The 11,694-nt window shown below is 47.5% G+C and overlaps 1 protein-coding gene across 5 annotated transcripts in view; it reads left to right on the top strand.

Annotated features, from left to right (window-relative positions):
- Nucleotides 1-467: 467 nt before the first annotated feature.
- Nucleotides 468-11,694, top strand: part of BNC1 (basonuclin zinc finger protein 1) — a 31,637-nt gene continuing 20,410 nt past the window's right edge. For all 5 annotated transcript variants that reach the window (XR_009546642.1, XM_060179523.1, XM_060179521.1 and 2 more), the window contains exon 1: nucleotides 468-605. Coding sequence is in view for 4 of the 5 variants with exons in the window: in XM_060179523.1 (XP_060035506.1) it covers nucleotides 597-605 (9 nt within the window). In the remaining variant the exon portion in view is untranslated. The remainder of the gene's footprint in view (nucleotides 606-11,694) is intronic.

The raw sequence follows: 11,694 nt of genomic DNA, 5'->3' as shown, positions 1-11,694 counted from the left end.
CAGAGGAGCGGGGGACACTGAACTCCACTTCACGGGGACGCGGCTTCCCGGGACCCTGGACCTGCACCTGGACGGCAGCAGGGAAGGGGCGCTGGGTGGGGGGCAGGGGAGGACCTTCTGGGGAGGAGGCTTCCGCGGAGCCCGGGTCCCCGGACCGCCTGAGGAGCCGGGGCGCCTGTCCCCACCGCCGGGGAGCAGACCCGGGCACGCCTGCGCCCCGCAGACAAGCGCCTTCACGCCCGGGCGGGTGCACACCTCCGCCGCCGCCCCCGAGGTCCCGCCGCCCGGTGGGCGGGGCCTGCTGGCCTTCGTGGGCGGGGCCGCTGGCGGAGCGGTCAGCCACTGGGCGGGGCCGGGGCAGAGCAGTTAGGCAGGTGGGCGGGGCCCCGGGGGCGCATTGGACGGAGTGGGCGGGTCCTGGGCGGAGTCGTCCGCGGAGTGGGCGTGGTCGGTGGCGGCGTGGGTGGGCGGGGTCGGTGGGCGGGGCTGGCTCCGCCCCGCGCGGGCCCCGACGGCAGAGGAGCAGCGGCGGCCGCCGAGCCGGGGCGGACGCGGGGAGGACCGGGGACCGGCCGGCGCGGGGTAGCGGCCGCAGGATGGCCGAGGTGAGCGGCTCGGGACGGGCGGCAGCGGCGCGAAGCCGGGCGCGGGGGGGCTCCTCCCGGGGGGGCGTGGCGGACCGCGGGGTCCGAGTCGGAGCGCGACCCCGGGCCGGGCGAGGGCGGCGCCGCCTCCACCTCAGGCCCCGGCGCTTCCCGCCGCGCGATCGGTCAGGCGGGGGCTCCGCGCAGAGAGGGGCTGAGGGCGGCGGGCGGTGAGGGGCTGAGGGCGGTGAGGGGCTGAGGGCGGCGGGTGGTGAGGGGCGGCGGGCGGTGGGGGGCTGAGGGCGGTGAGGGGCTGAGGGCGGCGGGCGGTGGGGGGCTGAGGGCGGCGGGCGGTGAGGGGCTGAGGGCGGCGGGCGGTGAGGGGCTGAGGGCGGCGGGCGGTGAGGGGCTGAGGGCGGCGGGCGGTGAGGGGCTGAGGGCGGCGGGCGGTGGGGGGCTGAGGGCGGCGGGCGGTGAGGGGCTGAGGGCGGTGAGGGGCTGAGGGCGGCGGACGGTGGGGGGCTGAGGGCGGCGGACAGTAGGGGGCTGAGGGAGGCGGACGGTGAGGGGCTGAGGGCGGCGGGCGGTGAGGGGCTGAGGGCGGCGGGCGGTGGGGGGCTGAGGGCGGCGGGCGGTGGGGGGCTGAGGGCGGCGGGCGGTGAGGGGCTGAGGGCGGCGGGCGGTGGGGGGCTGAGGGCGGCGGGCGGTGGGGGGCTGAGGGCGGCGGGCGGTGAGGGGCTGAGGGCGGCGGGCGGTGGGGGGCTGAGGGCGGCGGGCGGTGAGGGGCTGAGGGCGGCGGGCGGTGGGGGGCTGAGGGCGGCGGGCGGTGAGGGGCTGAGGGCGGCGGGCGGTGGGGGGCTGAGGGCGGCGGACAGTAGGGGGCTGAGGGAGGCGGCTGCGGGGATGAAGCTGCGGGGCGCGGCCGTGGGTTGTCCCTCGCGCGGTGTCCGCGCCGGTGTCTGGTCAGGACCCGCTTGCCGGGTGCAGGCGCCGGGCGCCGCTCGCACCCAGGGCCGGCGGGGCTGGTGGGTCCCCGACTGTCCTGGCAGCCGGCCCCTCGGCTCCACTGCAAGGAGTCATCCCGGGCGCCTGTCTCCCTCAGCCCGATGTTCCCCCTCAGCTGTTGCTGATGGGGCTGACGGCAGCGGCTGTGGGGGCCACGACGGCCGGGGTGGGGGTGGGGGTGACGCACTGCTTCGGACCAGCCGGGAGCGGCCAGTCCTGTTAGCGCCAGAGGGTCACAGCAGCCGGGAGGGGACAGTCCTGTTAGCGCCAGAGGGTCACAGCAGCCGGGAGGGGACAGTCCTGTCAGCGCCTGACGTTCACTGCAGCCGGGAGGGGACAGTCCTGTCAACGCCGAGGGTCACTGCAGCCGGGAGGGGACAGTCCTGTCAACGCCGAGGGTCACTGCAGCCGGGAGGGGACAGTCCTGTCAACGCCGAGGGTCACTGCAGCTGGGAGGGGACAGTCCTGTCAGCTGTCCCGGCTCCCGCCTCAGCCTCCCGCTCTCCCAGCCTCCGCCCTACAGGGCACAGCTTTGGAAACTTGACTCTAACCCTAACCCTTTGCGGTGTCAGCCAGTTCAGCCCCACATTCTGTGCTCTTCACACAGACTGTAACCCCCCACTCACCTATTGCATGATTGACCTGAGGGATCTGAGGACCACTCAGTTCTGGACAGAAGGCGCATCTGGAAAGTGTGGTTTTTCTTTTAAACTGGCTTGCACCTGAAAGCCTTATTTCCTCTCAGCTGCTCTATGTACGAAGCCCTTTCTCCTCATTCCAGAAACTCCAAGGTTGCTCACACATGTGCTGTTTTATCCTTGGAGGTTGTGTCTGGACAGCACTCTGCTTCTTCAGGGTCCAGGGGGGCCTTCTCAGAGTTGTGGTGTAGATGTCGGCTCTGCATCCGGCAAATGTGAGGAGGAGGCAGGAAAGTAAAATGGTTAAAGCCTGGCTCTAAACTGCCGATGTGGAGAGACTGGTTGTCATGGGTAGATCCTAAGTCAGGCTTGTGCTTTCTCACAGTATTGAAACTGCTTTGTGTCCTCTTATAGAGTATTTCTGTGATCTTCTCATACACATACACATCAAAATTATTTTCTGGCTCCTCACTGACTCCTGAAAGCCTTGTCTTGCCCTGTGGCCCTCTGCTTCGTGCATTAGCCATTACGTAGGTAACATTTTTATACAGCTGACTAACATTTTATGATATGCCATGCAGTGGACAGGATGGCATGATTAGGTCTGATATTTCCTTTCTTTAAAATTTGTTAGAAAATCTAGGCTTATTTTATTTTTGCACTTTGTTTTTAAAATCTAGTTCTCGTTAAGCACAGGTGGCGCAAAGCACAAGGACCGGCATAAGGATCCCGGTTCGAACCCCGGCTCCCCACCTGCAGGGGAGTCGCTTCACAGGCGGTGAAGCAGGTCTGCAGGTGTCTTTCTCTCCTCCTCTCTGTCTTCCCCTCCTCTCTCCATTTCTCTGTCCTATCCAACAACGACAACAACAATAATAACTACAACAATAAAACAACAAGGGCAACAAAAGGGAATAAATAAATAAAATAAATATTTTTTAAAAATCTAGTTCTCATTGAGTACCTAAAAGAAACTGTTGTACACCCTTACTCAGAAATACTCACACTTTCATTGTTATTGTGTATCTACATCAGGTTGCACTGCTTGTGTAACTGGCCATCTCAGTTAAAATGATCCAGTAGTATACACATAAATGCGTTTTCTTGGTTTTATTTTCGATTAGTCCTTCACTGCCCCTCAGCTCCCACTTAGTCTTATGTTCATAGTTTCCTTACCTGTACAGATAACAAACATCTTTCTGCTTTTCATTATCAAAGACTCCTGAAAATTGCTTCTGAGGTCTCCTAAACTTACATAATGGGGGGAATATATCCATATTAGTTATATTTGTGTTTAATTTTTTGTTAGTGTTATCTTTTTAAAAATAATTATTTGGTTTTGTTTCTAAGGTAATACTTGTATATTTTTTTGTTTTTATATTTTCCATTTTGAGAACTAATAATTTTAAGAAAAGAGACACGGCTGTTAAATGATTTTGGCACAGCGTTTATACTTTGATTTATAAAGATCAAAAGAACAAGTTTTTTTCCCCATCACCTCTTTGAACTAAGCAGTTCATACAGTGTGTCACTCATACTTTCTACTCCCAGGTAGACTTGGCCCAACATCTGTCCCCTGAGTTCTACCTCCCACCTGCCCTTTCCCTGCCAGGCCCTTCTTCATGTTCTCACTCTTTGCTCTCTCCTTTCATCCTCATATTTGTAGTGAGAAGCCAGTTTCAGTTACCCTTTGGGGACCTGCTTTTAGAACTATCTATTGCTGCTTACCTGATTCTTAGTGGTTCCCACATAACCTCTTGGTAAATGGTGTCCTCCGATTGTTCTGGGCCCTGATTGTTCCATAAACTCACCTGAGGGATTCCTGGCTACCCATCTTCTGCCCAGCACAGAAATCTGTGCCCTATGGCCTAATCTCCTGGGTTTGGCACACAGATACAGGGAGTCTCCTCTGCCTCCAGGAATGTGGTATTTCCTACATGGACTTGGGAAACATGCATGGCTAAGTCTCCCAGACGTGCCTCCTCAGCTTCAACATAGCTCTGCTCTCTCCTCCTGTGTTTGCCATCACCTAAAATTAAGGGAGGGACAGAGTTTTAAATTATCTGATTTATTTTACTTTTTATTATAAATAATTCAAAATTAGAACAGTGTAATAAAATTTGCTGATGAATTTTGAGCCAGTCCCATATTATCTTTATTTCTTACTCAACCACACCATCACCCACCCTGGGTTACTTTGAAGCAAGTCCCAGGCACCATATAATTTCATTCAGAGATACTTTAAAAAATAGTAAGCAGAAAATGTTCTTTTTAAGACAAAAGAAATATACCATATAGCACCTAAAATTTTATCAAAAACACATTAGCCTCACTAAAGTTGTTAGTATTAAAATATCTTTATTTCATAAACTTAATGCTCCACTGATTTATCTAAATCAGGATCCAAGTAAGGATCACACATTGTCTCTCTTAGTCAACTATCTCCCTTACAATTTGCCTGTTGAAGCTGAGCCATTTGTCCTACAAAATACTGGCAACAGAGCTTGATGATGGCTTTCTTGTGATATTATTTCAAACTTCCCTATTCCCTGTATTTTCTGTAAGCCAGAGACTTGATCAATTAATATCTGAACACTTGAGGCAAGAGCACTCCAAATGTTGTCATAATAAGCAAATGAGCAGGCTGCCATCCCTTTTGTTAGGAGTTATGGAATGTTAGGATTCTAGTTGGTTTAGTTGCTTGAATGCGTTTATAGAGAGAACCTTAGTTTCATCCGCGAATTTTACCCAGAAGTACAGTTTGCGTTAAAATGGTACATCTTTTAGTCTTTTCCTCTGTTTAGCAATTTTTAAATAGTTAGTTCTGTAGCATTCTCTCAAAGTAGCCTATGAGTTTTACATTTATTTTTAGTATACTTTGTATTGCTTGATTTTAACACAGTGAATGACTTACACTAATTTTTGATAACATATCTTTGTACTTTCCTTGGCCAATCTGGTTATCTTACTTTCTTTCCGGTAAAGCTATGGAATGGACAGAGTGGGCCAGGTATATTTCTTCAGGTGGGCTTCCATCCACTGTTGCCTGCAGGAGAGTAGCCACCTCACACTAAAAGATCTCATAGGTTTTCTTTTCTCTCCTTTTCAGCTGTCCTTACTGCCCATCTGACTACTGGTGTGCTAGTTTCAGACTCCTAATTGTACCTCTGTTGATTTGTACTTGTAAGAGGGTCCATGCTCCCAGAGGGATAGAGAATGGGAAAGCTATCGGGGGAGGGGGTGGGATATGGAGATTGGGCGGTGGGAATTGTGTGGAGTTGTACCCCTCCTACCCTATGGTTTTGTTAATTAATCCTTTCTTTAATAAAAAAAAAAAATTAAAAAAAAAAAAAAGAAAAAAAAAGTGAAAGCAGTTAGTGAAAGATGAGAGGAGGGGAAGTTAGTGCACAGAAATAATTTTACTCGAATAAGATAACAAGATAAATAAGATAAATAATAAGAAGTGCAAAAATGTGTGTGAGGTAAAATAGCTCCAGAAAGTGGTGGGATAGAAACTGTCATTCTTGTGTGAATCAGTTTTCTGAACCAGAAAGGCTAGCTCTGCAGTTGGAGAGAATGAGAATGAAAAGCTCACTGGGGGAAGCTAAGGATGGTCCTGCTCTGAGGAGACATCATGCATTAACAGGTCCTGGTGGGCAGTTTTTGTGTGCCCCCCCCTTGCAGTTTTCCAGGACTCAGTGTATTAACAGCAATGGTCTATATTCAACATTTTAAAAAGCAACTTGGAAATACTTGAAGCACTTTTATTCTAAAGCTTGGTGGCTTTCAGTAAATGAATTGGGATTTGTCAGATTTGATTCTTTGATTTTTATCTGGCAGAATTCTGGTTTTTTCCATTGAGAATCCAGCACCACCATAGCTTTTCACACTTAAGAGAGGCACATGTACCTTCAGCTTGTACTCAGTGATTAACCATTTTCCATAGTTTTCCTGTGGCCCTTTCCATGGTAATCCGAGTACAGACTAGAAGCTACATTTGAACTGCTAGGAAAAAAAAATAAAGGAGAAAGAAAGAAAGAAAGAAAGAAAGAAAGAAAGAAAGAAAGAAAGGAAGGAAGAAAGAAGGAAAGGAGGAAGGAGGGAAGGAAGGAAGAAAGCTTCTAAATAATAGTGACCATCCTTTCTACTCTGCCATCCTTAGGTTATAACCTTAGGGTTGCCTCATGGTAGCAAAATAGTCTGAAAGCCAGCTCTCATGCTTCTGTTTCAAGAAAGAGAAAAGAGAAAGGTAAAATAGTCTCTCAGCTGAACTGGCTCTCATTTATATGAAAAGTTGACTTTCTTTAAAATCATTTTTTGCCACTGGGGTTGTCAGCAAGGTTCCACCATTCCTGGTGGTCATGTTTTTTATTTTATTTTTTTATTTCTTCATAGAGGGTGAGAGATAAGAGGAGAGACACCTACTCATGAAGCTTCCCTCCTCCAGGGAGGGAACAAGAACTTGAACCAGGGCGCTCATACATGTGTGCTATGTTGGGTAAGCCACCAACTGCCCAGACCTTATAAGGAGAGTTCTGTAAAGCTCCACACAGCAATTTCTATGTGTATCCCATTGACGGGTAGGTACTTAGTCCCCTGCCCACCAAAAGAGACTCGGAAATTAAGGTTCTTCTATCAAGGAATATCAAGTGAAAGAATGTTTGGTGTATACCTGCAATTAGTTAGCATGGGGTAGCTCTCTCATTGATTCATTCATTATTCTCTCAAATAATATCAGTGGTAAGATCTCCAGGCCCAGTGCTAGCTGCCAGGCCATTGATTTGACATCTGAATTGTTTCATTATAGAACAGCTCTTTTTTTTTTTTTTTTTTTGCCTCCAGGGTTATAGCTGGGGCTCAGTGCCTATACTACAAATCCACTGCTCCTGAAGGCCATCTCTCCCATTTTGCTTTCCTTGTTGTTGTTATTGTTGCCATTGCTGTCATTATTGTTGAATAGGACAGAGAGAAATTGAGAGAGGAGGAGAAGATAAAGAAGGAGACAGACACCTGCAGACCTGCTTCACTGCCAGTGAAGCAACCTCCCTGCAGGTGAGGAGCTAGGGGCTTGAACTGGGGTCCTTACTCTGGTCCCTGTGCTTCGTGGCATGTATGCTTAAGCCACTGCGCTACCTACTACCTGGCTCCCTGTAGAACAGGCTTTTAGAGGGATTTTTCACAAGTATGTTTTGATGTAGAGAAACAGAACACAGGAACCCAAAAGACCTAAGAACCCAGTTGTTTGTAGGCTTGGTAGCAGCGATCTCACTGTGCTGACTGGTCTTTTCACCTTCCCTCCCATACCCTTGCTAGTCAGGCTAGTAGGCCTCCAATATAGGCAAGGCCAGGTATCCAGCCCGTTTTGATCAAAAGCTCTAAGGTGTGGAGCTGAGCTCATAAGACTTCATGGCAACTAGGAGGTAAGTTCCTGTGGCCAGTTATAAATTTTACTCCATCCCATTGGAAAAATGCTCAGGTTTGCTGAGAGGAGGGAGTTCAGGCTCCCCAGTTCTACACTGGGGTGGCATTTTAACAGATAAATCATATCAACTTCATCCCTTTCTTCAAAGACTCACTGTTAAAGCTTGAACAATGTTCATACTCCTTGGCCTGCCAAATAAGGTCCTATGTTGAGTGGTCTCTGCCACCTCTCTGTTCCCAGTTTCTACCATTGACCTTATAAACTCTGCTCCAGCTGCAGCGGCCCCCTCCTCTGTGCCCTGAACATTGCTACCGTTTGCATGCCTCAGGACCTTTGCTTTTGTTATGGGTTCTGCACAGTGAAGTTCTATGCATCTCTCCCACTGTATGCCTAGTCAGTCCCTGCCAGGAATTCAAGTCAGCATTTCCCAAAACTAAAAGCAGAAAAGGGGTGTCTGGGGGAGTAGATGGGACCCTCAGATCTACCCCAAAATGTTAAGTTATAACTTTCCATCCCAACACTGCAAATAACAGGATCATCCTCTACATACTAGGTGTGTCACTAATTTCTAGATGAATGAATTAACAAATGATACTTAGGGGAAAAAAGCAAAACAGAATTTTGAATGTTGATTTGTAGTACATCAAAGTGACTAATAACAATTCAGAAATAGTCTGGTTAAAATGAGTGCATAAAAAGCAATAATCCTGTCTTGATGAGTTCAGAATGTTGTAAACATCTGCTTTATGTTTCTGAAGAATGGAGTAAGTATTAGGATTCCAAAGGGAAAGGATGTAAGTTCTAAGAGTTTTCCATTTTGATTTACATGAATACTTTCTGTTCTGTAATTAGAATTTTTGGGTTTGATTTCAATTAAGAAGTTTTAATTTGCCTTTAGATAATGGTGCTGTAATTTAACTACATTGTGGAATTCTGAGATGGGTGGAAAAACCTAAAGGCCTAATATTTGAAGCTTTCTTAGACACTATAATTAGCATGTTTAGCTCATAAATGATTCTTCTGGATTTATTTCCATCGATGTTTAATGAGCTTTATTCAGTTACGTCCATAAAGAATGAGATAAGTGTCTCCTATAAGCAGTGTTCATACATTGGAATAACAGATAGAACTGCTTAAAATTCTGTCCCCAAACTAGAAACTGCTTAAGCTGAGTAGTCTAGCTGGGTGGATGGGTCTTAGTTGGAGTAGGTTTTCCCATAAGGGCATTTGACAAAGTCTGGAGACCTGGTTGGCTTTAACACTGAGGACTGGAGGTGTTACTGGCCTCTAGTGGGTAGTGGGTAGTGGGTAGAGGCCAGGCCGGCTGCATCTGGAAATCAAAGTAGCGCTGGACTCAACATGTTGATATGCAGAAGCTGAGGAACCAAGTCACAGGTCGAGATGTTGGGAAAAAAAAAAAAGCTGCAGTCTTGGAAGTCTGTGAAGTAAGCCTGGAATTGTACCCTGTATGGAGTACAATTATGTATGGAGTGCTGTTGTTAGGTCTGAGATAGGATCATCCCATGTGTCTGAGGACACTGCATGGGGGCAACCTCTGGTGCAGAATATCCCAGAAAGAGAAAGAGCTGTGTTCATGGACCTGTCTTTCTCTAATTAAAGCAGATCCTAGTTTCTAAATAAATGGAGTATGAATTCAACTTGCACAGTTACAATTTTTGAAGGGTAAATGGCATCTGAAAGACATATTCCAAAATAAAAACTTTTTTTAATGTTCTTTTAAAATGTTCATTTGTATCGAAAGTAGGTTTTTGACTATTTCAGAGTTTTTAGTGCCAAGTATGCTATAGCTATTATGAGTATAGGTGAGCTGATGTTCAGAGACCCACAGGGAAGTTGAAGTGCTGGATAACATGTTAGTTTCTCCATAACCAAGTGCCTGTTCATTTTTTCTTTTGACAGTGTGTAATAGAAATTAACTATCATTCATATTTATCCTTTGGCTTTCTTTTTTTAAAATTATTTATTTATTTATTTATTAGTGGGAGAGATAGGAGGAGAGAGAGAAAAAGAACCAGACATCACTCTGGCACATGTGCTGCTGGGGACTGAGCTTGGAACCTCATGGGTGAGAGTCCAACACTTTATCCACTGTGCCACCTCCCCAACCACTATCCTTTGACTTTCAAGTGAGGTAACTGCATATATAAATATGTGCTCATTTATTTACATGTCTGTGTATGTATGTGTATATGTATATAAATAAATATGTAAGGATTATATAACCCAAAGATAACTTAAGTGGATCTCAATTCTTTTATTTTTATTTTTATTTCTTGGCCTTTAGGGTTATTGCTGGGGCTTGGTGCCTGCACTACAAATCCATTGCTCCTGGAGGCTATTTTTTCCCTTTTGTTGCCCTTGTTGTTTATTGTCATTGTCATTATTATTGTTGTTGTTGTTGTTGTTGTCATTGTTGCTGGGTAGGACAGACAGAAATCAAGAAAGGAGGGAAAGACAGAGAGGGGAAGTAAAAGATAGACACCTGCAGGCCTGCTTCACCGCTTGTGGAGCGACCCCGCTGCAGGTGGGGAGCCAAGGGCTCGAACTGGGATCCTTACACTGGTCCTTGCACTTTGGGCCATGTGCAGCGGGCCCCAGGATCTCTATTCTTACACTTAAGGAAATTTTGAAATTTTCTCCTCTTCTTCCCCCATCCCACCAGGGTTATTGCTTGATATCTACACAGCTATATTGTTCCCAACAATCATTTCTCTTCTTTTTTCTGTCTTTTTTTTTTTTTTGCCTCCAGGGTTATTGCCGGGGCTCAGTACCTGCACTACAATCCACTGCTCCTGGAGGCTATTTTTCCCATTTTGTTGCCCTTGTTGTGGTTGTTATTGATGTCATAGCTGTTTTTGTTATTGGATAGGACAGAGAGAAGTGGAGAGAGGAGGGGAAGACAGAGAGGAGGAGAGAAAGATAAACACCTGCAGACCTGCTTCACTCCTTGCGGAGCAACCTCCTGCAGGTGGGGAGCCGGGGGCTCAAATCAGGATCATTACGCTGGCCCTTGCGCTTTGCACCTTGCGCCATGTGCGCTTAACCCACTGTGCTCCCGTCTTTTTGTTTTTAATAGAAGATGAAAGACAGAAAGGGGGGGGGGATACCTGCAGCCCTGCTCCACAGCTTGTGAAACTTCCCCTCTGCAGGTGAGACCACGGGCTTGAACCCAGGTCTTTGTGCATGGTAGCTTATGAGTTCTACCAGGTATGCCACCAACTTCTCTGGAAATTTTCTCTTCTTTTGTCTCCCCCAATGAAATTTTATCATGTACAATATGTCTGTTTAATGTGGTTTTCTGTTTTCCATATCTTTTTAAAAAGAATAATATTTGCCACACCCCTCCAGGACAAATATTCATCCCCTTGCTGTGACTTCACCCATATATGAAGATGCATGTCATTAGAACGAATATTGTGGTCATCTGGAATTCTGGCTCAATATTGGGTGACTTTACAAATGGCAAATATTTTCCTCCCCAATTTCCTGTTTGTTGACTCTAGAAGGGATTAAGTACATTGTCGTTCTCTGTGGAGCACCTAGTCCATAGCCTATTTGTTCCCTTCAGACTGTGAAATCCAAGAGAAATTAGAGGTAACAGTCAGACCATAAACATTTAAGCATGAGTTTAATCACAGTCCCTGATATTTTTTTTAATTTTTAAAATATTTTATTTATTTATCAATGAGAGGGATAGGAAGAGAGAGAGAAAGAACCAGACATTACTCTGGTACATGTGCTGCCGGGGATTGAACCCAAGACCTCATGCTTGAGAGTCCAATGCTCTATCCACTATGCCACCTCCTGGACCACAGTCCCTGATTTTTTTAATATTTTGTTTTTTAGAACTCTTGAATTCATAGCAAAACTGAAAGGAAACAACATCGATTTCCCATAAGCCTGGTGCCTTCCTCACTAACAGTACCCTCATAGGAGGGCACATTTGTTACAAGTAATAAACTTACATTGATTTAACATAATCACCCAAGGTTCATAGTTTACTTAAATCTCACTCTTGGTGTTATAC

This window comes from Erinaceus europaeus, chromosome 20, assembly GCF_950295315.1.
Source record: "Erinaceus europaeus chromosome 20, mEriEur2.1, whole genome shotgun sequence".
NCBI lineage: Eukaryota > Metazoa > Chordata > Mammalia > Eulipotyphla > Erinaceidae > Erinaceus > Erinaceus europaeus.
The sequence above is the reverse complement of the archived record's forward strand: the minus strand, read 5'-3'. Positions and strand labels throughout refer to the sequence as shown.